The 25,096-nt window shown below is 40.7% G+C and overlaps 1 protein-coding gene across 4 annotated transcripts in view; it reads right to left on the bottom strand.

The window, feature by feature from the left end:
• The window catches only part of BORCS5 (BLOC-1 related complex subunit 5), a 97,553-nt gene that overhangs the window by 14,449 nt on the left and 58,008 nt on the right, over positions 1-25,096 (bottom strand). For 3 of the 4 annotated variants that reach the window (XM_068658621.1, XM_068658632.1, XM_068658602.1), the window contains one exon: positions 6,717-6,874. In XM_068658621.1, the coding sequence (XP_068514722.1) occupies positions 6,717-6,874 (158 nt within the window). Of the gene's footprint in view, positions 1-6,716; positions 6,875-9,630; positions 10,524-25,096 lie in introns of those variants that run through there. The other variant, XM_068658611.1, reaches the window with a different exon arrangement.

Here is a 25,096-nt window from a genome sequence, read left to right as displayed (position 1 = left end):
GTCCCCAGGCATCTTTATAGCCCTTACGTTGTATTCATGAATTCTCCTTCCTTGAACACAATGACTGCCTCGCACTGTCAGAAGAGATTGTCTCATGGCATTGTGCAATCCCATCAATACACTCCCTTTTCTCATGGCGATACCTTGTGTGATACACCCCAGCCAGAGATTTGCATTCCTCCTGTCTTAAATCTGTTCCGTGCACAAGTTCAGTATCAAGTCTGCTAACTCTGGAATGGACTTTAATACTTCTTATTCCTCTTAGAACCTCTGCGATGTTTTGTTTTGTTTTTCTATCTGGGGAAACAAGGCTAGTATAAGAAACCAAATTTCCTAGTTTAAACAAGCTGTCAGAAGAATCTGAATTCTATTCCTTGAGGTACCTGATAATCCTAAACTCCATGCACTAATAGTATGAAAGTGTTAATATGAGGCTTGGCATGCTAGACTTCTGATCTTCAGTGCCAATCTCTTAATTACTGAAGTTCTATAGTAATGCAAACCTTTGTGACTGCAAGGTGCTTGATTAAGTTGAATTTTCTACTCTTTCTTGGAAATGAGGTGGTGGAAAGGATTCCTATTCAGATCTTTTCCCAAACAGCCATAAGAAAGCGAAGTACTTGAGAAAGGAACATCATAGAACTGATTTCTCACACACATTCTGGGAACGAGGGACTGGTCTTTTATGTGAAGCAAATGAAACCATGTATGTTAATGCAACAGATTTTAACACCACAAGTGCAAACAATCTTTCTTCCTCCTTATTAACTGCTGGATCACTTCACAGCGTTTATGTATAATGCAGCACTGGCCATCTGCCTAGGCCATACACAGAAAAATAGTAATTCCATTTATTAAAATAATAATGGTGAAGATTTTTCAAAAGCAGCTTCCCATTCTGACGCTGGCTGGTTAAGACATCGCCCCACCACATGAGAATTCTAGCTACTCGCACATTAGGCTGGAGAAAGAAAAGCAAGATCAGCTAAAGGACATGAAGGTAGTTTCTAGCGTAACATTGCACATTTATTTCTGCATGATGGTGCTTGTTCAATTAAAATTCCAGTCTTTATAAATAACACTTCATCACAGACGAAGGAAGAAATAAAGAGCCTAATAGATGGCCACAGTCTTCAATCTCAAAATTCCTAGATGCCAAAGAATATATTTAATGTACTGGTTTCTTTACAGAACACTATGTTCCCCAGCACAGCTCTTACAAAAAGCATGGCAGTATGGCATTAAATCCCCTGAAAATACGAGTGGCATTTCAACCAGGAATCTTCAGAACATTATATCCCAAGGACTTTTCAAACTTTTTCCCTGGATTTTGGCCACTGCTAATTTAAATCTGTGAACCAAAAGTCTCAATTTTGCTTGAAAGTCAAAACTGCCTCATCTAGGAAGTCTTTATATGTTGCATCGAGAGTAAACACATCTCCATTTTCACTCTTGCCAGGCTTCATTTAACTGGCTTGCTTTCAGTCCTCTGAGCTTTCATCCCTTTAATGGGATGAAAGGTAAATAGTGGTCTGATCCACATGAGCACACTGACCTTGAGGCAGAGGCCTCAAGCTGAAAAAAGGCTTTGGACTTGCTGAGATCATTCATATTTTGTTGGAGCGATTCAGTTTAGTGAGAAGGTGTGTCATTCTTGAGGCATGCCTACTGCAAACAGGTTTTACAAACAAACACCACCTCCACAAAACTGACCCTGTATTTGGGTCCATTCTCTGAGGGAACATGGGTCTGTTGGGATGGAGCACTGCAGGAATCCTGCCCAGCCTGCATCTTCTTGCTCAGAGATGGCACCTCTGCTAAAAAGCGCAAGTTGCATCGCACGTCCCCATCTGGTTGCTGCTGCAGTTAACGGGATCCTGTGCTGCAGCGACATGCCAGGCAGTGTCCTGGCAAGGCGACTGGCCCAGCACTCCTTTGGTCCTGGTGGTGGGACTGCTCCCCGCGCTCAGAGAGCTTTTCCCTTTATCACCACCTTCAGCATAGCTTGTCCTCTAGTTCCCGCTAGGGAACGTCAAACCTTGACAAGTTCCCCCTAACCCTGACATCCCTCTCACCTGTGTAATGGGGAGAGTTCAAAGCCAAGAGCCCTGCCCATGGCAGATCCACGCTTCCCTCGGGGTGGCACAAAACAATGCCAATGACCTCTGCAGGCCACGTTCCCCAGCACATTTTTCCAGGAGATGACAGGTCACTCAGATAAGAGAAACGCTCAGTGCCACAGAAACAATGCTCTTGCCATAAAGGTCAAAAAGCCACAAGGCATTCACGAAAAATAAACCAAAATTCCTGAATCCCCAAATTGCTGGGCATGTATTATTCACTTCACACAGATGGTGACATGGATGCCTGAAGTACAATTCATAAGTCTTAAATATATGGGATAAGCTAAAATGTGCTTGTATGTAATGATTGTGTTTAACAGTCCTTATCTTCTTCTTGGCCTTACAAAGGCATTAGATTTGTTGCTTATACAAAATAACGATTTAACTCCTATCCCATATTTTCAACAGCTGAAATGTGTTGGGAGACATGATGTGGTGTATGTGTGGCTTCAGTTATTTTCTTACCAAATTTTAATGGACAGATTTTTGAACATCATGACTACATACCCACAGAAGCCCATTACAATTATTTTTGCAGTAAGCTGGTAAAGAAAAAAAAAATTAATTGATGCACATTCTGGAATATTTGTTCAAAATACAGGGCCATCACCATACAGGAACTTACACATATAAAACAAGACATACACTGTAATTTGTTACATGACAAACCACTTACTGTCATTAATGCCTAGGCTCTAACACCAGTTGTTTAACTACTCCACCATCACATATGTTAAGAATGTAAAAGGAATGTTTATTATTGGAAAATGTGTTAATTTTTCAGTGGGTGTCTGTCAGCTTAGAATGAAATATCTTAAATTTCATTTTGTATTGTAACAAGTTTTGTTTTCAAAATTATTATCAGTCTGACATTCCTATGGCAATAAAAGCTACAGATATACTGCATCAATATTTGGTCTTAGGGCAAAGCAAAAGAACTCTCCTACCAATCCACTTTCAAATAGATTTTATGCACAATTTATCTAGGAACTGTATCTGCCTTTATGGGTATCCTGGATACTTTGAGTAGCATTTCCCCTTTGTCAGTATTGGAAGTCTAGTAAGAAATGCCAAAAGTATTTTATTTCAAAACAAGGCATGGTTCACCCCTGTAATTTTTAGCCTGAAGTATCACATCCTACGGAAGGTGAATCAGCTCATCCCCATCACGGAGCACACTGCAGTAAAACCCCTACCTAAGGTGAGGAAACAATCAGTTTTACCTGCTAACTAGCTATAACCGCCTTTTCTAACTTAGTATTTTATAAACTTATCTTTTGAAAACACATGTTTTTCTTAGTGTATATATAACAAACTCACTTGGTGCAATATATTCCACCAGTAGACAAACCAGATCCTGTTTCCAGACCCATCTGAACAGTATGTGCCCAGAAGTCAATAATGTGGTGATTAATCCAACAAGCTAGGAATGGGCATCCTACATAATACCAAAGAGTAGATACACTGCCCAGAAAATACTATACACAAGCTTTTTTTTTTTTTTTTCTTAAAAATTGTTGAATTTTGTCAGGCTCCATACCCCTGGATTAACACATACATAAATCCCAAATCACTTTTGTGTTGTTTTTCAAACTGATAAGGGAAAAAAATAAGAAGGAATCCTTCAGTGATGCTGAGATTAAGGCAGTATTACAACAGATGACGAGTCAGCTGCCAAAAAGTAATATGAAGCATAATATTTAATGCATATTAGTTATTTTTCCCTAAGATGCAAGTGTTCTTTTTTATTTTTTATTTTTTTATTTTTTTTGGCAACAAAGACAAAGCTTACTGTGATAAAAACAAACCCTTCTGAAACCAGATAGCTCAGGTACAAGTAAGTGCAACTGCTGAATACGGACAGTTGAGTCAACCACCTTCAGCCATGTCTTTGCAATTCTTTCCTCAAGAAAGTACTTGGGTAAATACACTTCTTGAGAACAAATATTCAAAGCAGCCTGGACAGCATACGGGTTCCATGTTTAGGAACAAGTAAGGCTCCAGCCAACATACTGCTAACTGGCTAAACTGGGAAGTGGGATAGAGAGCAACACTAGGCTGTTCTGATTCCCAAAGGAAGGAAACACACAGATGGGTCTACTTAGATCTGCAATAACTACTGGCATGCCAGGTTTTTGTTTGCCTTAGATTAGTTTCTTTTCAATTAAGCACCATTTTAATTTAAATTGTGTGCTGATTTACAAACCACTGCAGTGAATTATGAGTTATCGAGGGCCAATAAATTTGCAACAATACTTCTGAGTTTTTCCAGAAACCAGGAAACTTTTTTCTGGACACACAAAGAGCAAAAGGTACTTGCACTGGAACATATTACCAATGAAAAACTAAATAGGTCCTGGTTGTAGCTTGTGGCATACTATACAGTAGGGCTATTACTATGCTGAATATAGTCAAAGTTTGAAAACTGAACAGACCTCAGACAAATGGTAGGAATCAGGGACTGAAGCACACCAACATTTTGTAGGAAAATTAAAAGCACTCTTCACTAGATGCCTGTTATCAGAAGAAATAAAAACACTGATACTTTCCGTATTAAAGAGAAAAAAGGGAAATACTGACTACTGAAGTAAGAATAAAATAATTTACTGTATAGCTCATGCATACGTTCTGCTTTTCACAATACACTTCGTATTCTCTTTCATTTTTACTCCTTACCAATGGTCAAAGCTTCATCTACATTGCAAAACTAAATCATTGTTGACAAATGGGTGCAGCCAAATATGATTTCCTTTGTCTACACTTGTAACAAGAGACATACCCTGCTCTAGCTCAGCTGCACCCTTTGTTGTCATCAACTGTCAACAGCAGTTCCACTTAGTGCTCTAAAGAGAGCCCAAACAATTTGGAAAGAATGATTTAAACTGAGTGGGTCCCACCCGGCTCCTCCAGAACACACATGCAGAACAGCTGATACAAGAAAAACATTTAAAAATGATTAGGAAAATGAACAGTAAAGACCCACCAAATCTGGCAGAGGGCAAATCTGGCAGAGGGATTCAAAGCATCTGAAGTTACTTAAGTGTTGTGACACACACACACACACACAAACACAACAACAACAAAAAACCTGACACAACCTGACTTGTGAGTTGCCTGAGTTAGACTCACCCGTTTCTCCTTCACTAGGTCATACAGGAGTCTGTGATAAAGTCATTGACAATACCAGTTACATTACTGGTATTAAGTTAGATTTATTTTCTGTGAAAGAAAATCATAAGTGTTATGAACTGGAAGAAAGTAACGCCATGACTAACTTGAAAGGTAGTCTGTCACTTGCCATATAAAAGTCAAATCCAACTTGGGCAGATTGCACTGGTGGAGTCTACCATGACTTTAAATCATGCTGATACTCACTCTCACACTTTAACAGCCAAAAGAATTACAATCTACTTGGATTAATGCAGTACACTGTCATTAGGCTGGCAATTAAATTCCATTTCTGAGATTGTGTGATCTGAGTCACCAACATCTGCAAATATCTTTACATCTTGTGTAATAGCTGGCCTCAGATCTTGATACGCCAAAGTAAAAAGGCCTTTTTAATGGCTCCCACGTTATTTTGGACTTACAACTTCATGATGACAGCAGCTTCTCAAAACAGCCCATAAATCAAATTTATTATCCAGTTTGTCATGTGGGATTTCTTAACTCTAAGCCAATATAGCAACAATGAATCAAGGTCATTGTTTACAGTGCATGAATAAAAATTAACCACCTGTTCAAAAATTTTTTAACATTGAAACGTATTTGGTCTCTAACACTTTTGATATATACAGCACTTAACAGTTCTTACACGTATCTGTGTATTTGAGAAGCCACTCTCAAACAGCATCTCCTCTCATGCCAGCTACCTTGACTTTAAAAAAAATGTCAGCCATCCTACTGCTTCCAACACCAATAGTTACACAATAGCAGACAGGCAATGCAGTTTCATGATGCTTGCCCTAGGAATTAGTTTTCTCCCCACCAGTATCATTGAATATTTAAGCAGGTCAGTGATTTTCAAGTGACTCTTCAGTGATAAGGACAGTAACATACAAAGACTTTTTTAACTGCCATACAGATCAGAGAAAAGGCTGACTTTGGAAACATTTTTCCATTTCTTCCATTGAAGAAAGAAAGAGCTACTACCTTCTACCTCTGCTACCTTCTCCATGTTATGATAACCATTTCTTACCTTAGAGCTTAAACATGATGCCTAATAAATCTTTAAGCAGACAGCTCTGAATAAGGAATGTTATCTTCAAAAAATCCAGTCATCCTTTACTCCTTTAACAATTATTTGCAGTACTCGTAATATTAGAGAAACATACCCTGTTTACAGCCAAGAATCCTAGAACACAACCAGTAAATACACCACCTAGAAGTAACCACAGTGAAAGCCAGGGAATTTTGTTTGACACACACACACACACACACACAGACACACAGAGTTTTTCTACTGGGTTTACTTTAAAGCAGACTGCATAAAGCGACCCAAGACCGTGCAAGCATTTGCATTCATAGCTCAAGAGGGTCATCCCAAGGCCCCCAAGCCCTTCCCACTAGACGTGGGCATTCTGTGGGCTGTACCTCCTTGATCCGCTTCACAAGCGCATTCTGATCAAAAGCAACCGCTTCTGCACATTGGTGAAGGTGGTCTTGGTACCGGAGACACAGCTGTAGCACTTGGTGGGGGTCCAGCTTTTCCAGTTTGGTGTTGGTTGGAGAGGTCTGCCCACTGAGGAGTCCTAGGCGGCAAGGGAAGGAACGGAGTTAATCTGGCTGTTCACAGAACCAGTTCAACTGCAAGCAGAGAGGCAGCACAACATGTCCAGAAGAAAAGCTTGAAAAGGATGAATAAAAAGCTAATTCGGGTTTGAAGACTACTGAATGGACTGTAACAACATAATGGTCCAGTGAAGGCTAAAAGTGGGAAGGGCACGGATAGAAGATTTATGGACGTTTAGGATTCATAGCAGTGCAAAGAATAGTTTGCCATACAGCTTACCCCTCCTTGACAGAGCTTAAACGCAGAATCTAAACATAGTACCATAATGCACAACAGCTTGGTTCCCAGTGACAGGCTGCATAAAGCAAGTCCTGCTTCATCTCCGTCACAAGCAATTCTGAACTCTGACAAATGAGCCCCCTCCTCATTTATGTATGCCAGAAAGGGAAGGAGTGGAGTTCTGCAATCCCCTAAGGGCATGCGACTTGATCTATTTTCACTAGAATCTCACTGTCAAAAACAGATTTCTAAAAAATCATTAAAAATTCACTGGTCCCCCAAAACAAAGCTGAGTGAAAAACGACCCACCTAAGTTAAATTAAAAACTGGGGTGAAACGCTAATGTTTTGCCTACCTTACCTTTTTCAAAGCTTAACTTAGATATATATTTTAAGATCCTCACCTACTCACATGACTCTAGGTTTCACAAAAAGCTCACCAAAAAAGTGTGAGACTTAATACTGGGCCACTGTTAATGTCCAGAGGAGCTAAAGGCAAAACCGTCCAGCAGAGAAATTTCTCCTGCCCATTTTTTGTTGCTTGCACAGTGCAACTTGAGAACCCTTGCTGAGCTCAAGCACGTGTGTCATACTGTCAGCTTTCTCCACAGCTTCTGGAAAAAGTTATACTAAATTCTAAGGCCATCCTTTTTTGTTATTTCCTTTATTTATTTTCTTTTCATTTTCCTCCAGCATTAGCACAACTTCTTTCTAGTTGGGATAACATCTGTGACAAACAGCACACACATGCAATCAGCTTTTTCCAAAACTCCCGTCAAGCTATGTAAACTGAATTCAGAAACTGCATGCATGTGCCCTCTGGGGCTCTCCATTTACTGACAGGAAAAGACATTAAAACAGCAAATGTAAGCAAGTATCATACTAAGCAATTAAAAGGAGTAATAAATGCAAGTTATTTGGATTGGAAAAGTTCTTCTAAGAATGTACCTCACTGGGAAATAGAAAGTATTTTGGATGGCCCCCATGCCTATTGCAAGCTACAAACAAATTGTGACATCAAGTTCTTGCCAAAACAGTCACAAATAAGACAGAAACCAAGACTAAGTCAGAAATATCTTATGAATTTAAGAAAGTTAAACCTCTTCAAAAACATTTCCAGACAGAAATGAAAACAAAACTAGGAGAGCAATCTCATCAGATATGATGAAGTAGGTTTACTTCGCATCAACACTCACCGTTTTATTCTCTCAGGATGCTCTCAATTACCTTTTACATAAAACCCATCCTTTCCTTATCTTCAGTGGAAAGAAAGAAAGAAAAAAAACATATAATTTTGTTTTGCTGACTTATCATCCACTACAGTTGCACTGCCTGTATCAACAGGTAAGGAGAGGAGATAGACAGTTAACCATTTGGTCTCAAAAACCTGTATTAGCCAAATCCTTTTTTATGTTCTAGAAAGAATTACCTCAAACAAAATCTTAGGTCCAGCAATATCAATTGCAAATCTTTCAAGAAAACTTTCAGCTGAAGTGCAAAACTTTAATGAGAGCAAATACATTGAAAGAAATGAAACTTTTTTTTTTTTAATGTATACATTACATTTACATGTTTTAGCATTCCTTCAGTTTGTTAATTCTGATCTTCTGTAAATTTATCTTGTCAGGATAAGTATTCAAATAACGTTGTCAACTTTTAATATGTTGAATGTTCACACAGGAATGAAAAGTTCACCGTACACCCGAGGCTGTTACCCTGTTCCTGCACTGATCAAAATATATGATGCTATCAACCAACTAATTTTCTTTTATTGCTAATCTCTCACCAACTTCAAGAGGAGGAAGAGAATTAGGCTCTGTTTAATAGATTTAATTAAAATGAAGTGTGTATTTTGGCTAAGCTAAGAATTATAAGAGTTGTGAAGCGGAACAGGGCAAGGACTGTAGAATGAGCTGTAAAGGACTATGTTACTCAAATTTATATTTTGTACTTACAACCCTGTACAGGTTGCAAAACACTAAAAGCAAAATTAATAAACTATAAAGAGTATCTTATTCAGTATCCAGAAAAACGTGAACTCAAGTGAACGGAGACATTAGCTGGACTATCTTCATAAGGCAGAAGTTCAAATATAACCCAGTAAAAATGTTTGAAGCCATAATAAAAACCAAACAGCATACATTGTTTAAAGATAAAGGATAGCATTATTTTGGTTGATGCAGTAGGGAGAAGCCAAAGCGATTAGCTTTTCTCGAGATCTATGGCTCATGCTGCCCATGCCAGCAAAGAATTTAGCTCTGAATTTCAACTTGTAGGAAAAGAAAGATGGAAGTGAACAGAGGCATGAAAAAAGCCATGCAGTCTTCTATCTGGCAGATATTCCCCTCATCAGAAATTGATCCCCTGTTTTTTGTCATTCACAGTGACTACTTACTGCCCACAGCGTAGATATTAAAATTTTATTAATTCATTGCATTTTATTTCTTAGCAAATTGGTAGCTTTGCTCCAAATGAGCAGATGGCAGCAGTAAGTCACCTTGACACTTCGTGGAAGTCTTCAAACATGCAGATTCCAGAGAGATTTTACCAGGGGAGCCCTGGGAAATAGGAACTGAGATGTGGGGCTGGGAAGGACCCTCTGGAGTCCAGATCTCTTTCCTGCCTCCTCTCCCCAGGAGCAGACAGCAAGCCCCAAAGGCTTTCATGCAATATCTGCTCCACAAGCTCTGTCCTCCAGAGATAGCAGCACGCTTCCCTACACCCTTGAAAAATTGAAGATCCACAGGAAAACACCCAAACCAAGAGCGATATGTGGAAAAAGGGCAGGAGGTTAAAAGGGTGTTGCTTGTATCCTTTGTTCGTATACAACAGAAAGCTGAGGAGACCAGCTAAAAGCCATCAGCAATTCAGCGTTGAGGAGGTTTCGTTTCTAGAGCAGATAGCCAGCACTGCGAACTTCCAGGTATTATTAAATAACTCGCTTCTTGAAAATCACAACTTCCTCCTCAAAGCTTTGTCCCACACTTTGAACTCTTCACCGAACAGGCCCATCCTCAGGGATGGAAGCGGGACTAGTCGACAAGCAGTTTTCAAAAGGATATGAGATCATATCTGTTGCAACAAAACATTTATTAGGTCAGTCTTTCAAGTGCCAAAAGGTGGAGGGAGACAGAGGTCCCCGCGTGGTTCGGGCTCACTCCAGACACAGCTAGCACTTGAACCTGCTCAGCAGCGAGTACCTAAGTGCTGAGCTGCCGCTACTTCACCGGGGAAAGGGTGTTCCTGTGATTTCATCGCTGTGATTATTACTTTTCTTCCCCTGCCCCCTCCAAGAGCGCATTTCTGCTCTTACACAGGAAGAAAACAGAATCTGAAGTCTTCAAGTCTTATTAAACTGAGTAGTCGTTTCCCAAGCTGTTGGTTCTCTTCCAAAGCGAGAAGCACACCCAGCACGGCTTTTATACCGACTGAACCGTAGAGGAGAGAACGCTTGGCACATGAGAGCCACAACTTCCCCCGTGTGATAAGGGAAGGCGGCGCGGAGGATGTCATGGCTTGGGGAAAACAAAAACGGGGACATGGGAGACAGACTACTGCCGAGCTTCAGTGTACAGACCAAAAATGCTTTGGCAACTGCCAAACATGCACATTCTTAGCTATCAAATTACACTGTAAAATGAATAAGACGACAGACCACATTACGTGCCTGCCATGATGAAGAGAAGTCAGGATCTGCTGCTTGCTCTGGATACATCCAATGAACAAACAGTGTACCCATGAAGGTGATAATAAGCAATGGGACAAACAGACAGAGATTCACATTTCAGCTCCTAAATGGTGCTTTAGGGAGAAAAAGAAAAGCACACCAAGTATGTCGTGCATAGAAAAATATCATATATCACTACAAGGCTGGCTGACCCATGGACTTGACAAATCTGTTATTGTTTCCATATTCCTTGGCAAAGCAGAGGCATGTTAAAACCATTTTCCTCCTACTTAGTCATCTCCTCGTTGGTTCCAGGTCAATGTACACTTCCAACAAATCACATCCTACTGAGCAGAAGAAAGCTGTTAGTTTAAAAAGCATTTTTATGACTAGAAAAGTTTCTGAGAAAATGCTTTACATGGTATACTGACTCTACATACGTACAGAGCCCAGTTACCAACCACAGTTGTGTTCTGCTGCTTTTAGGGACAATCCTAACAACAATGGGAGTGCTTTCCAACTTGAAACATATTATTACTTCTTTGTGACTTATGTAGTACCCTTTCAAGCAGTAATGGCAGACATCACAGAAAGAAAATAAAAGGTCCGATGTTGTTAATTTATTTATCACAGGCAACAGAGCACAGGACACTGTGGTCTTCTTACCTATTTAGAGGCCAGAAGGGTTATGGTCATTCAAGTAATCAACCCTTCTGTGGAATGGAAGAGAAGACTTCTATGGTAACCACTTGTTTAATACCAGAAGTTTACCTTGACCAGAATAGTACTCCCAACATTTCACAACAGTGGACATTTAGAAAAGAAGGTCTTCATCTCTGCTTCGTCCTCTAGCACAATCATCCTACCTCCAAGTTATTTTTTCTCAGAAATTTGTAATACTGTGGTCTGTGAAGCTCTGACACTTAAATTTCTGTGCAACAGCAGCAATCTAGAGTGGAGTGTACTTTTTTCCATTGTGTTTCCCAGATTAAAAACCCACAGTTAAGTCTCCTCTCCTACAGAAGACTTAATTTCTCTGATTATTTCTCTAACTCGCTCAAAGAACCCTGCACCCTGAGGCCTGACTCCCCTCTTTTAAAGCCAAGTCAATTCTTCTCCGATGCACGGTGTTTACAAGTCTAAAAATCCAGTTGCTTCTGTAATTGCTACCCCTTTGCTGGACTGACTATTCAGCAACACCCTTTTTAAGGGCTTGCATTACAGCGTACCTTTTCTCCTGTGAGCAAGGTTAAATGAAGCAATAGATTACACACTGTGATTAGCAATAGCTTGTCAACTTTATAGAGGGGCTCCCAGTTCTGGTACCTCTTTCTGAAGGTTTATTACTGTGTACATTACCATTTTTTTTTGTAAAACCTCTGCTGTGAATACTTCTCATTCAGCCTTGTAAAGAATGATGTACTTTTGTAATGAATGCTGATTCAACTAATTGATTTTGCTTTTCTCAAATTTTTCTCTGACAATCCCACAGACTCTTCAGAAAGCTTCCAAAGAATCTAAGAAGCTTTCATAAGCATACGTTATTAGCTGTTCTTAAGGAATTTCTCTTCTGGTATTTCTTATTTAACAATTTCTTATTTAAACTGCTCGAGTTTGTAAACTTCTGCTCACCTATCCAAGATTTCCTTTTGCCTTTAATTTTTTTTTGAAATATCTTTTTGCCTACAGCTCTTTTCACACTCCTTCAACAAGGCAATCCCTCCCACCCCTTTCAAAATCACCTTTGCTGCCTGCAACTTACTTCTTTTCAGCTGTTCCTAATTCCTCCTCCTTACCACCCTCTTTTCTTAATGAAACTCCTCGTCATATATTTAACCCAAGACAGTAAAACTTCCTCAGCTCTTCCATTCCTCAATGAATTTGAGGAGGCTCTGGTTGCTACCAACAAAATAGTGCTGGGTCATTTCACACACCCTCTTTAAAAGACAGCATTAGTTTTAGCTTAAAAAGTGGTGTTTTTCAGGTCTGCAGGAATTTTCCAGTGTTACAAGATTATTTAAAAATGATCAGACCGACAATTTCCCTCATCAAGCACTTGTAATGCTCTTGGGTAAAGCTACCCAGTCTGGCTACTCTCATAAATGAAGTCTGCCCTCAGTAGCCACAGTTTAACTATGACAACATCATACAGTTGCCTTCCTCATTGCTATTTTTGGGGAGGCTGTTTTGTGAGCACCTTCACGTATCCTAGAGTACCAAAAAAAAAAAAAATCCACACAAGAAATAGATGAGACCCCATAGACTGAGCATTCTTTCTTGACCATTACTGCTTGCACAAGTTTGGAGGCAACAATTTGCTATTAGCTGAGATAGAGAGCTCATTTCCCCATGCAAGAGGACTTTAATATGACATACGGAAAAGAAACAATTGCACGTGTGTGTGCAGCAGAATAAAAGGCATCGAAATACATCCAAACATACAAAGTAAGCAGATTTATATGGCTCTTATTGAACAAATGCTTTGAATTGTCATTATGTACTTCCTCCTCTCATTCTTGAAGACTAACAAAAGACTACATTTTCAGCAAAGCCTTTTTTTTTCCCCCTGATAATTCTGTTAGTATACATCAAAAATTATACACTCAGAGATGGAAAGCCAGGCTGCCCTTAAGAAAAGGGCATACGCCATAGAATTAGTAGAGGTCAAATATGACGAAAGGCAACTGCCAAAAATATAACCAAAATTACAGTTAGTCACTGAGAAAATTTTAACCTCAACTGTAGATGACCACATTATCTTTTTTACAAATCAGTTTATTTTCTAAAATCACACTGATAAAACACCTTGTAATAAAATATGTATTTACTCAAAGACAAAATCCAGCTTTGTTGCCTGTGTATTTTCAATTCCTTTGAACTTTAATAGGGAAACACAATGACTGTAGGCAAACTGAATAGCTATTATGTGAGCAAAGAACATATTTGTATTGTGGCAAGGAATGTTGGCTGTAACAGCAATTTCTCCTCTATTTTGGAGTTCATACCATGTGATCTGTTACTTCTGCATGGGTGACAGATGGGCTGAAGACTCTTGTCTTGTCACATCATTTAACAGGCAACTTTTCTGACCAAAGAATCCAAATACTCTCTCAGTATGAATATTGTGCCTCAGTTTCCTAACACCACAAGCTATTAGTTGTAAGATAATACTCATTAAGATATAAAAATCACCACTGCTTTTACTCCTTCATCATTTACCTTTAAAAAATAAAATAAAATTAAGAAGATCAAAGACATTAAAGTTTCTTTAAAAGTGTAGTTTTAAAGAACAAAAAATCCAATCTCTTATGGTTTTATACCTATTAGAGGCACAGATCTTACATTAGGAGAAATTGTGATTGAGAGTTTTTTGTTATTACTATTATTAAATGCACTAAGACAATCTGTTTATGATATTTCTGCTTTACTTTTGAGCCTCATTTTTATTAAGGCTTAGATCCGACAAAAATTTCTGTACACCATTAAAACTTTCTCCTGTCAAATAGGGATGGTTATAATGGTTATACGTAATCACTAAGGCACTCATAATTTTTTGCACCACTTAAGCTTCCAACATCTCTAAAGCAACCACTTTCACTCCATACTTTGTATGATCTGGAAAGCAGTGAGTGCGATGGAGCCTGATCATGACTAGGAATTTGAAGACTGCTGCAAAACAGAAACGTTTCATTGATGCAAAAGTTTTCTGTATTGAAATTCCTATTTGAAAAGAGGAAAACCACAAACAAATCAGAAATGCTTCCTCACGTGGCCTGTTAGGAATCTGTATGCCCAAGGGGAAAACAGCGTCCGGTCTGTGTGCACTAAAGTTTCTGTCTGCAGTTATTTAGATATGCCTCCTTTTAAGTATGAGATTGCTACGTGATAAGCCTTGGAAAAGTTGCTATTGGTTACCAGAAAACCAGCAGCATGTCTACTAATACCCTTGTTTTGAAGCTTCAGGTAGGGAAAAAGGTACACAATGTACTCTGGAGAAAAGCACACCGCTGCACTATGTCACATAAAAGCAGCCAAGATACAGATTTTTTATTTTTTTTAAAGCTTCTGGATCACAGAAGTGATATGTAAGAGAGTGTTTTTGACTAAGCATTTGCAATATTGTATGGTCCACTTCCTGCCACAGGCCCAAAAGGATAATTATAAGCGAAAGATTAGGAAAAGAGATGGGATAATTCACAGGAAAGAGAGAGATAGTGGTTCTGTGTCATGCAATAAACTGTACTCACTTACTCTAGAGCAACTTTTAAAATTTATTTTTTTTTTGTAAACACATCAAGACAGACCTAAGACCTACCATCATTTGATAATGTAAGCACATGATATCGGCAGGCTACAGCTGACCTTATCCCAAACACGATACATATACAAAGGGCAGAAGAGTAACGTCATTTTACAAGATGAGGAATGGAGGCACCAAGAGATTAAGTGATTTATCCGAGACCACATGGAAGCTGCTGTCCCCCAGCCTGATGACTTCACCAGCAGAACATCCCTCCCCTTCTCTCACTCTCAAGTAACAGACTCCAGCAGCTCAGGAAGCAGCAAAGCCAGTTTTCCTGTGGAACTGTCAGTGTCAAACACATTTGTGCAGTCTCTCCCACACAGATTCTCAGACATCTAATAAAGGTTCATGATACAACCAGAGCCAAATTAAGGTATTCTTCTCTCCTGACCCCCATGTACACGCTCTGCTAAAGGGAAGGTCCAGCTCCCTTCTTCCCCACCTCACATGCCTCATGCACACCACAAGCAAGCACTGATGTGCAGTTACTGCACAGAGAACGATTCACTTTGCTAAAACAGCAGAGGACAAACCCAGTGGCTTGTTGTTTTTTGTTTTTTGTTTTTTTCCTTTCTTTAGGGTTGCAGAAGGATTCAGCTTACCAGGAGCTCAAAAACTACAGCTAGTATCTGGAGATGCAGTAGAGAGAAAAGCAAAGGACAGAGGGAGATCTGTCTGTGTGAGCAACAGCAAGCTGCTACTTCAATTTTTTCTGCATGCAAAGCCTTTGAAGGGTCTCAACTTTACCTGTCCACCTCTCTTCCTTAAAATAACAGGACTTTAACTAGCTTTCCTAACTCTCTCCACTGTAAAATTTGGTTGACATTTGCTAGCAGACACAAAATTTTCTAGACTGTAGATGGAAGAGAAGAGGGTAAATAGGAGCAAATACACTCAATTTCTCTTAAATAAATACGAACAAATTAACAACAAAAACCAGAAAACTAAAAGTCATCTAACTGATTCTATTGTCAGTAGTAAGATAGTTCCTTGAGGCTAACCTTTATTTTCTTTTAGGTAAAAGTGTATGGAATTTTATCCACACATACTAACAAGAAAAATAAAAATAAAAGAACACAGTGTTGAGTGGTCTATAGAGGAAAGGAGACATCTGAAGTCACCTGTAAGTACAAGGGCACCCATGTGAAGCTGTGGCACATCTGCTATTCCACAATAACCAGCCTGTGTACACACCCAAACCCCAAGTAAATTCAGTGGGGGCCAAGTACACTGTGCTGCTTTTACCAAGATGCAAAAGCACACACGCAGACAGTTCCTACACTATAGCCTAAGAGCTGCAAGTCTGAGTTCACAACCTGGTTTTCTCCACGGTAACTTATTCACATGCCTTGTGCCTGAGACCACGTTACAGGAAAGACTACTTGAAGCAAAATGACCAGCCCCTTCAGGTTTATACAATCAGATTACAACGTGTCAACAAATGAGATATGGCTCTTCAATGAGTGATATATTTTATTAGGTTAACTGATACTGCTGTCTGTTGCTTTCCTCCAAATTTCTGGGCACCTTCTTCAATTCAAATGTCAATTTGAAACTATCACAACTGCAATTTATCGCCAAAACGTGGCATAGAGCAAGACTGATGAACAGGCCATTGACTTGCAGAGGCACTGAGTCCAAGACTCCACTTCTGTTTTCCAGAGATGAAGAAAACTGTTTTAAAGGTGGTAGAGAAATCTTTAGAGATTGAAAGAGATCCTTTTAAATATGTAATAGGATCTGCTGATAAAAGTTTTCATTGATGATTTATAACTGCAAGCAAAACATAGCACTGACTGTGGTATAACCACCATTTATACACATGAAAGGCACAGTTTCTATTTGGTATGTAGTAGTACTTTTAACATCTGTCCTATCTTTTGTGTACTATCACAACAAACACCATACTCTCAACTACAACTGCAGCCCCAAAATCTTAAGGGCTTGAGCCATGGCACATTGCCAAGTAAAAATAATGTCATGGCCAAGAGTTATGGACATGTCATAACCTTTGCTCATTTTTCCAAGAGCTCTAACTGAAATATACACTAAAGAAGAACTATCCAAAATATACTGTTGGTAGTTTCTGGCCACAGGTATTAGGAACAGGAATTTCTGTCTATTATGTGCATTCAGAAAAACATACCAAAGAAGAGTGACTTGTAAATGCTGATGAGTTGGCGTTTTCCACTTTATCTTCTTTTCTCACGTGCGACCCAATTAATCACTCATCCATTTTGCTGGCAACATGGGCTGCCATTTCATCGAACGGCTCAGGTTGGAAGGGACCTTAAAGTGGTGCTTAGGGACATGGTTTAGTGGGTGACATTGCTGGTAGGGGTATGGTTGGACCAGATGATCTTGGAGGTCTTTTCCAACCTTAACGATTCTGTGATTCTGTGATCTAACTCCAACCCCCCTGCCACAGGCAGGGATGCCACGCACTAGATCAGGTTGGCCAAGGCCTCATCTAACCTGGCGTCGAACACCTCCAGGGATGGGGCATCCACAACATACTGGTTTTATTGTGGCTGATATTTCTTAAACTAGATAGCTCATTTTTTCCTACGTGCTGTGGTAACATGATCTGGAAGCTTTTATTGTGTAAGCCCCGTATTTTTAAGACTGACTTGGGGACCATATAAAGATGTTCTCTGAAGGTTTTACCAGCATACCTTCCAAATGGCTGCATTACTCGGGAGCAGCAGAGTATAGTTGGGACTGATGAAACTTCTTAAATGATACAACCCACACATACATAGCTCATACAGCATACACTTCACAGAAGATAAGTAATTACTCCTCACTTCTTGAAACTAACTTACCTGGACTCTAGTTTATTAGGATAAGTGGTTATCTGCTAGTAAGGCCAGCTGAGTAAGAGAAGGTAAGGTTCTACCCACTGCATTCCTCTTAGTGAGTACAAAGCAAGCAAGCATCACTTTGGGAACCTGGCTGTCCTCAGCAGATCAAACTTCTAAGCCTGGCAACTCCACTGTCCAAACAGAACAAAATTATTCAGGGCGAGCTGTTTCCTATTAAATGATCATATCATCTGACATTTTCTCTGTGCACGCCTGCTGCCGAACTCTAAACCATTGCTTTCCTCTCTATTCTCTCTCCCACCTGTACTTAAATATTCAAGTTCCTGTCTTCCCAATTCACGTCAACCACATTCAAGTACTTTTCTTTCTCAGTAGTCTGTTTTTATTTTTCTCCCTCATCCACCAGAATTGATTTTAGAAGTAACTCAAGGGATACTATGGATGCCATTTTTCCCAGCAGTATTAGTATCTAAACAAGTAGCACTGTTCCCAGCATTGTATTGCAACATAAGGGTGTTTTCCAAGGCCAGAAGGCATCATGGAGCTGGAACTGGCATGAAATTATAACAGCTAAACTGAGGACACTGAAATTACTCAGAAGTTGAATTGGGGAGGGAAGGAGGAGACAACAGGCAATATTTACTTTTGACAGGGTGTTTAAAAAACTAACCACTCAGCTTTGTGTGACTTATTAGGGCACCTAAAACATTCAGCAGTTACACTGAAATAAGTGGCCTGCTGTGCTCTGTATTACTTGCATGTTTATCATCTACTGTCAAATACTGTCAAGTGGCAAAGTGCCTTGAAGAAAGACAAAGCACAATAAGGAATCCCTAGCATGAAGTGTTTTAAAATCCCAACAGAAAAAAAAAATCTTGAAAATGGTACCACCTCTGCAGTAGACTGTTTACACTTCGGTAAATTAACTCCTTAGTAAAACATTACAAAACAGCATTGCCTTACTATTAAAATAAGCTGCTACTTAAGAAAGTGTTGAATATTGACAGTGACACTTGTAAGGACAGGATGGCACAAGTAACCCGTAGGTAATGGCAATCTAGGAGTGCCGCCTCCATCAGTTACGCACACAGCACGTAACGGCACGCGGTTAGCAAGCCTGGGAGCTCCTTGAACCCTGGCTCCCCACGCTCTGAGACAATGACTTGAATCCCATCATGGCCATAAACCCGGGGAGACGCCGCTTGGAGCCAGCGCTGACAACTTCCACATTCCAGCTCTGCCAAGCACCTACGTCACTCCCTCTGTGGTTAGATATACCCAGAATATAACAATTCATTTCTCCCTTCGCTTAACTCTAGCCTCAAACAGTGCAGCTGTGAAAACATACCACCCCACACATTTTTTTGTTTAATTATTATTACTTTTAATACACGGTCTGCTGATGTGTTCACGCACAGCACGAAATCTGCTTTCTAAATCTATCCTGGAAAGTATCAGTCATTGCACAGCAAAGCTTCACTTCCTCACCATAGCACTTCTCAATAGATATCTTTCAATTTATACTTTGTAGGTGGAGTGGCACTCTTCCTTCATGCCTCCCTCAAGGTAAGAGCTATCACAAGAGTTAGCAGCCTCTATATGCCTTGTAGCTGGGACACCTTCCTGCAGTTGGGAAAAGAGCACTGCCCCTGTCTGAAACAAGTATGGTCATGGACCTAAATCCTGAGCTGATCTTGGGACTCTCTGCCACTGAAAATGGCATGGGTCTTGTTGCACTGCCAGCCCTCCTTGCCAGGGCCCTTCCTTGTATCCGTTGGCAGGTGTTCAGAGCCTGGGGCAGAGCCTGGCATGCATTATGAGGCCAGACCAGGCGCAGACTAACTCTCAGCATCCTCTGACTACACAAAGACACATACAAGGAAGAGAAAAAAACATGGCATGCTGGCATCTATAGATGCATACAGTGTCAGAATAAGACCAGTCAAAGTAACGGGTACATGGGGACATCTGTCAAAAACTTTTGCTTCTAGCACTAGAAAATATGCACAATAGCCAAATAAAACCGAAGACACTATGCAGTTAGTCAACTGTTGAGCATTTTATCTGGTATAGCTTTAAAAAAGAAAAAAAAAAAACTAACAACAACAAAAAAAAAAAACGCACACACACAAAAACAACAACAACAACAAAAAACAGAAACCAAGCCAGGCTTCTGACTTGGTTTACTCTAAGTGAAATTTAAGAGCACTTCAATTAACACATCTCCACTGGGTACTCTGCTCATGCACAGAGCCAGCCTGAAATCTTGGCGCGGGCTCTGGCACTGCAGCCTTTGCAATGACTAATGAGGGGCCTGAATTGGATCACAGAGCCACGGTGCTCAGCCACCACGCTTTGTGCCTGAGGAAGCAAGCTCAGGTCTCCTGGCACAGCGGAGGAGCAGCACACATCCTCGGTCCCCAGCGGGGGGACTGTGGCAGGCCTGCCCCACTCCGTGCCTGCGGCCTGGGCAATGCGGAGCCCCCAGACAAGACAACTGACAGAAGACTTCCCCAGCAGCCACCCACGGGCACCTTGCTGTTATATATGGAGTGGTAATTTGTGTCGAGAAGATGGTTGATAATAAATCAACTAATAAAGAAGGGGGAGATGTGGGAGTGTGGCCAGGGGGGTCAGCAAGCCCCATCGTTGATGATAACATCAGACTCTTAAGGATGAGGCCATCAGGAATGTAAAAGAGTTTAGAGGGAACAAAGAAGGGTGATTCAGGAGACTCCATGCAGTGTCGTGTTTCTTGTTCTCCAGCCATTACAGAATCACAGAATTTCTAGGTTGGAAGAGACCTCAAGATCATCGAGTCCAACCTCTGACCTAACGCTAACAGTCCCCACTAAACCATATCCCTAAGCTCTACATCTAAATGTCTTTTAAAGACTTCCAGGGATGGTGACTCCACCACTTCCCTGGGCAGCCTGGGCAGTGTCTAACAACCCTTTCGGTAAAGAAAGGCATTAAGACATGGAAGTTTCTGGGTGTTTGGTGTTGTTATTATATGCAAAGTTGTTTGACCAATGAAAAGTTGTTTGAAAAGAACTGCTGTGGGGAGAAGGGTATAAGAGCCTGCCCTCTATATAAAAAGGCAACACGATATAATGAAGTTACGTCATCAATAAAGAAGCAGAAAGAAGGAATGAAAAGGAACAGGCTAGCAGAACGGAGACCAGGACGGGAACAGGCATATTGATCGCTTCATGAAGACAGGTTTGGCCAAACTCAGCAAACCACTCAAAGAAGCTTGTACTGAAAGTCGCTGGAAACAGGTGCACTGGAGCTGGGAAGAAGCTCAAGCTGAGAGAAGCGGACCTGTGCACACAACTGCCTCTTGCTGGTAAGCAGTTGCGCATTATGGGGAATCATACATCCTTAGAAACAAAGGCTGTCCTGGTAACCTTACAGCTTATTCTCCTTATTAACAATCAGACAGTTTATGATCCTGAAATACAGGACCAAGTTGAGGTCAAGGTGTGGGACTCTGCAACTAAAAATGACAAGGTTGCAGTGGGATTGCTTGGCACCTGGCGAGCAGTCTCTGAGGCCTTAAAGAGCCCTGTGGGACCACAGTCAGAAACGTGTGGCTTGCCAGATAGTGAGGGAGCTGCGGGCTCCTTTACTGATCCGACTGCTACGCCATGGGCCCCTCTGCTGCTACAGCCATCGAAGGCTTTTGCTGTTACGCCCCCTGCTGACCTGGACTTGCCTTTTGACCCAGGCCTATAGGCCTTGAAGAGGAGATGGATATGCTTTTCTTCGATCCGGGAAGAAGAGGATACATAAGGCCCGAAGGCCGAGTTGCTTGACAACTTAAAGCAAGACTTATTGTTCAAAAGGAATGGAAAATTGAGACCGTTAAGTCATGGAACTTAAAGGATTGTTTGTTACCTTCTCTGATTATATATATTATAGGCATACTCAGGTTTAGTATGTAAAAGCAATGTTCTATATATTTAGAATGTTTGATTATATATTGATTTATTTAGAATGTTTGATGTTTGTGTGTGCTTGTTGGTGGAGTGTAGACTCCCCGCACACCCAGCGCTGTTTACTTGCCTTTTATAAATATTCCTTTCATAAATATTACTAAATTCAGATTGAGTTGAGACTTCATTTATAACATCGCCTTCTGCCCCCTGGGGAAACACTGACCTGTTCTATCCCTCAGAGACACAAGGGCACCAGAACACCTGCTGGAGAAATCCTACTGGCTGAGCTGTCTTTCAGGTTAAAGACGAGAACTCGCATAAAAAGGATGGATTGAAAATGTTGAGCTGTGAGCCAGATGTTCAGCTCGAGCTGGAAAAGGACCGTGTGGTGCATTAAAGCACACCAACTATCTGAACAGGTATTTCTTTAAATAAAGTGCAGCCCCAAATTCCTTTAAGCAGGAGAAAAGGGGGGGTGTTTTTCCAATACAATCCAAAGGCTGCATTTCATCTCCTTCCCAGTGGCTCCACCTCAATAAAGCAATTTTGCCGCTCTGTCCTCCACCGCTCCCTGGCCTTCCCCAGGCCCCCAGGAGCATGCCTGGAGAGGCAGCCACAATGGGACTGCAGGGTGCAAGGAGTACAGCATCCACGGGTAAATCTGTGGCCTGTGCCAGAGCACCAGAATAAAAGAAAACAGCAATATATTACCTTAACTTTTTTTTTTTTTTTTTTAAAAAAAAGCTATTATTCTTTATTAATATGTAGATTTACACTTTCATATAAAGCACCATTTCTTCTCTCACTCTTCACGATCTGAAACTACCGCTTCGTTTGCAACACTGACAGCAACTAATTCTTACATTCTCTGCAGAAGGCTCTGACTTCAGATAAGAAATAAAATAGCAGGAAGGGATGAGCTCTGAAGCCAAAGAGATTTGTTGCCAGGCAAATATTCTTCTTTGTTACAAAAATAGGGAGAGAAAAAAAAAAGGCAGAACTGATTCCAAATTAGGTTTTTGAGATTATCCAGGAAAACAAATGAAAATTAGTGCCCCCCAGATGCTTATCAGTGTTTATTCCCATTTTTAAAGTGACAGAAGTGAGAAAGAGCCTTTTTTCACTCCTTTTGGCATCTTTAAAGCTCTTAATAGCTATAACATTCCTGCAAATTATAGAACCACAAAATTCCAGTGACACAGCACCTAAGAGGTTTTGCCTTACAGATTGCTCAGGACTTAAGGAAGGGTAAAGCTCTGATGCTTACAAGGGGTCGCTTAGCACTGCACTAACAGCCAGAACTGCTGCTCCACGGCCATTTACCACTGCAGTTTAAGCAGGAACAGGCTCAACTGACCCATCTGCACTAGCATTTGCAGGGTGAGGCAGCTCCACAGCTCAGAGCACTCAAGCAGCCTGAAAATTAACAAGGAGTAGACACCAAAAGGGGTGCCCCCTTTGGAGTGCTCTCCCACCCACCACCTTACCAAAGGACTGTGTCCTGCTCTGACCCCAGCCTTCCTTTCTGAGGCTTGTGGCTGCGATGTCTTTCTGCTACCAGCTCCTCTCCAGGGATCTTTCAGTGCAACTTGGAGCCTTGGTGCATCAAGAAGTTAGCAGCTCTGTGGCACCAATCCACAAATGCAGGCTACCTCCTTTTGGGAATGGAAGGTAGAGTGGCTTTCTGGTCCCAAGCAGAGAGCTAAGCTTCCTCACTTCACCATCACCTCTACACAAGGGGTGGACGCTGCAGAACAGCTCACCTACACTAACTCCTTACCCTGCAGCATCTTCTTCCTGTGTAGTCCATAGACTCAGTGGCTTCAGCTGCATTTTCAGGAAACACTCCAACAAAATACTGAGCCCAGCAAAATACCCAAGTCATAAGAACAATAAATCCAGACTTCTAATTACCACATCTAACACTGATTCACAGCAATTGCAATTTGATTTTGACACTAGGTTTTCAATTTTGCCATTTACACTTTCTTAGAGATTTGTTATGAAACTAAGAAACCGTGCATGTTTAATATCTGTTCATGTTACCCTCACTGGTAGTATCAGCACAGCTGCACAGAGCTGTGACTGTTAATAGAAAGTAGCTGTTTCAGGCGCTGTTTTGGTATAGGTCCTACACAAATATATACCCACTTTTGCAATGATCCCAGCACTGCTTTTGCAAACCGTATAAAACCACGCTCAGAGATGGAGTTGAGAAAAGGGATACAGAAAGGGATCAGACTTTTTTTTTTTAATTATTATTGTTTTTAGAGAAATTGTAGAAGAATTTTGATCATCTTCGAATATAACCACAGAGGCGATGACAGAAGAGCCCCACCATTTCTTGTTCCAATACAGTGTATTTGTTTTCACAAAGATAAATGCATAGCAGCATGCTGAATCCACATCTCCATTCTAACATAATAGTTTAAAAGGATTATGAGAACAAGCCACGGCAATGCAAACGCATACACATCTCTTCTTGGACCGGGGGAGAAAGACAATAGGAAAACTAACTCTACAGAAGATGTATTAGTAACATACACCAGCATCTAACTCCTCAACTGCCCTAAAAGTAAGGTACAAAAAATTTGGACCATGCTGCAGCTTTAAAGTCCAGTATGGTGAATTCTTAAGACTCTCTTAGAAAAGAGAAAGTCCTGAGGTACATTAGTACCTTAAATTAGTACCTTAAATGTTTTCATTCAACTCTCTAGTTAATAAATACACAATTATTTTTAATTCTTCTTCTGACTTTGTTTTGGGAGAGGACTGCGCTTGCAGCAGCAGTTAAAGGATTCATTTGATTCGGGTAGCTTTCCGCAAACCCAACTGTTCCCCCTTCCCTGCTATGCTGCCTGCACTCCTAAATGGCTCCAGCACAGACACAACAGCTTTTCTTTGTCCAGTCTGCCTCGAAGTCAGATGCGCTGCTCTTTGCTCATACCCAGAGCTGAGTCATTGTCAGAGAGGTCAGAAGCGTGCATATGTCTAGTAAGGTCATTCAACAGATGAGAACACTCAAATCTATTCAATCTACGCCACATTAGCAAGATTTTTTTGAATGAGATAATGTGGCCTAGCAGGAAGTCATCAAATCAAAAGCTTCCTCAGAGTCACGTACACCTGAAGGAATCACGTACCCAACGGGTCAAATTTAAAAAGCTTTGCCTCCTTCCCCCAAACAGTGACTCTAAAAGCCTCGCCACGAGAGCCCACTGGATGTA

The sequence above is a fragment of the Anas acuta genome, chromosome 1, assembly GCF_963932015.1.
Source record: "Anas acuta chromosome 1, bAnaAcu1.1, whole genome shotgun sequence".
Classification (NCBI taxonomy): domain Eukaryota; kingdom Metazoa; phylum Chordata; class Aves; order Anseriformes; family Anatidae; genus Anas; species Anas acuta.
Note: the sequence above shows the minus strand (reverse complement) of the source record. Positions and strands in the feature narration are given on the sequence as shown.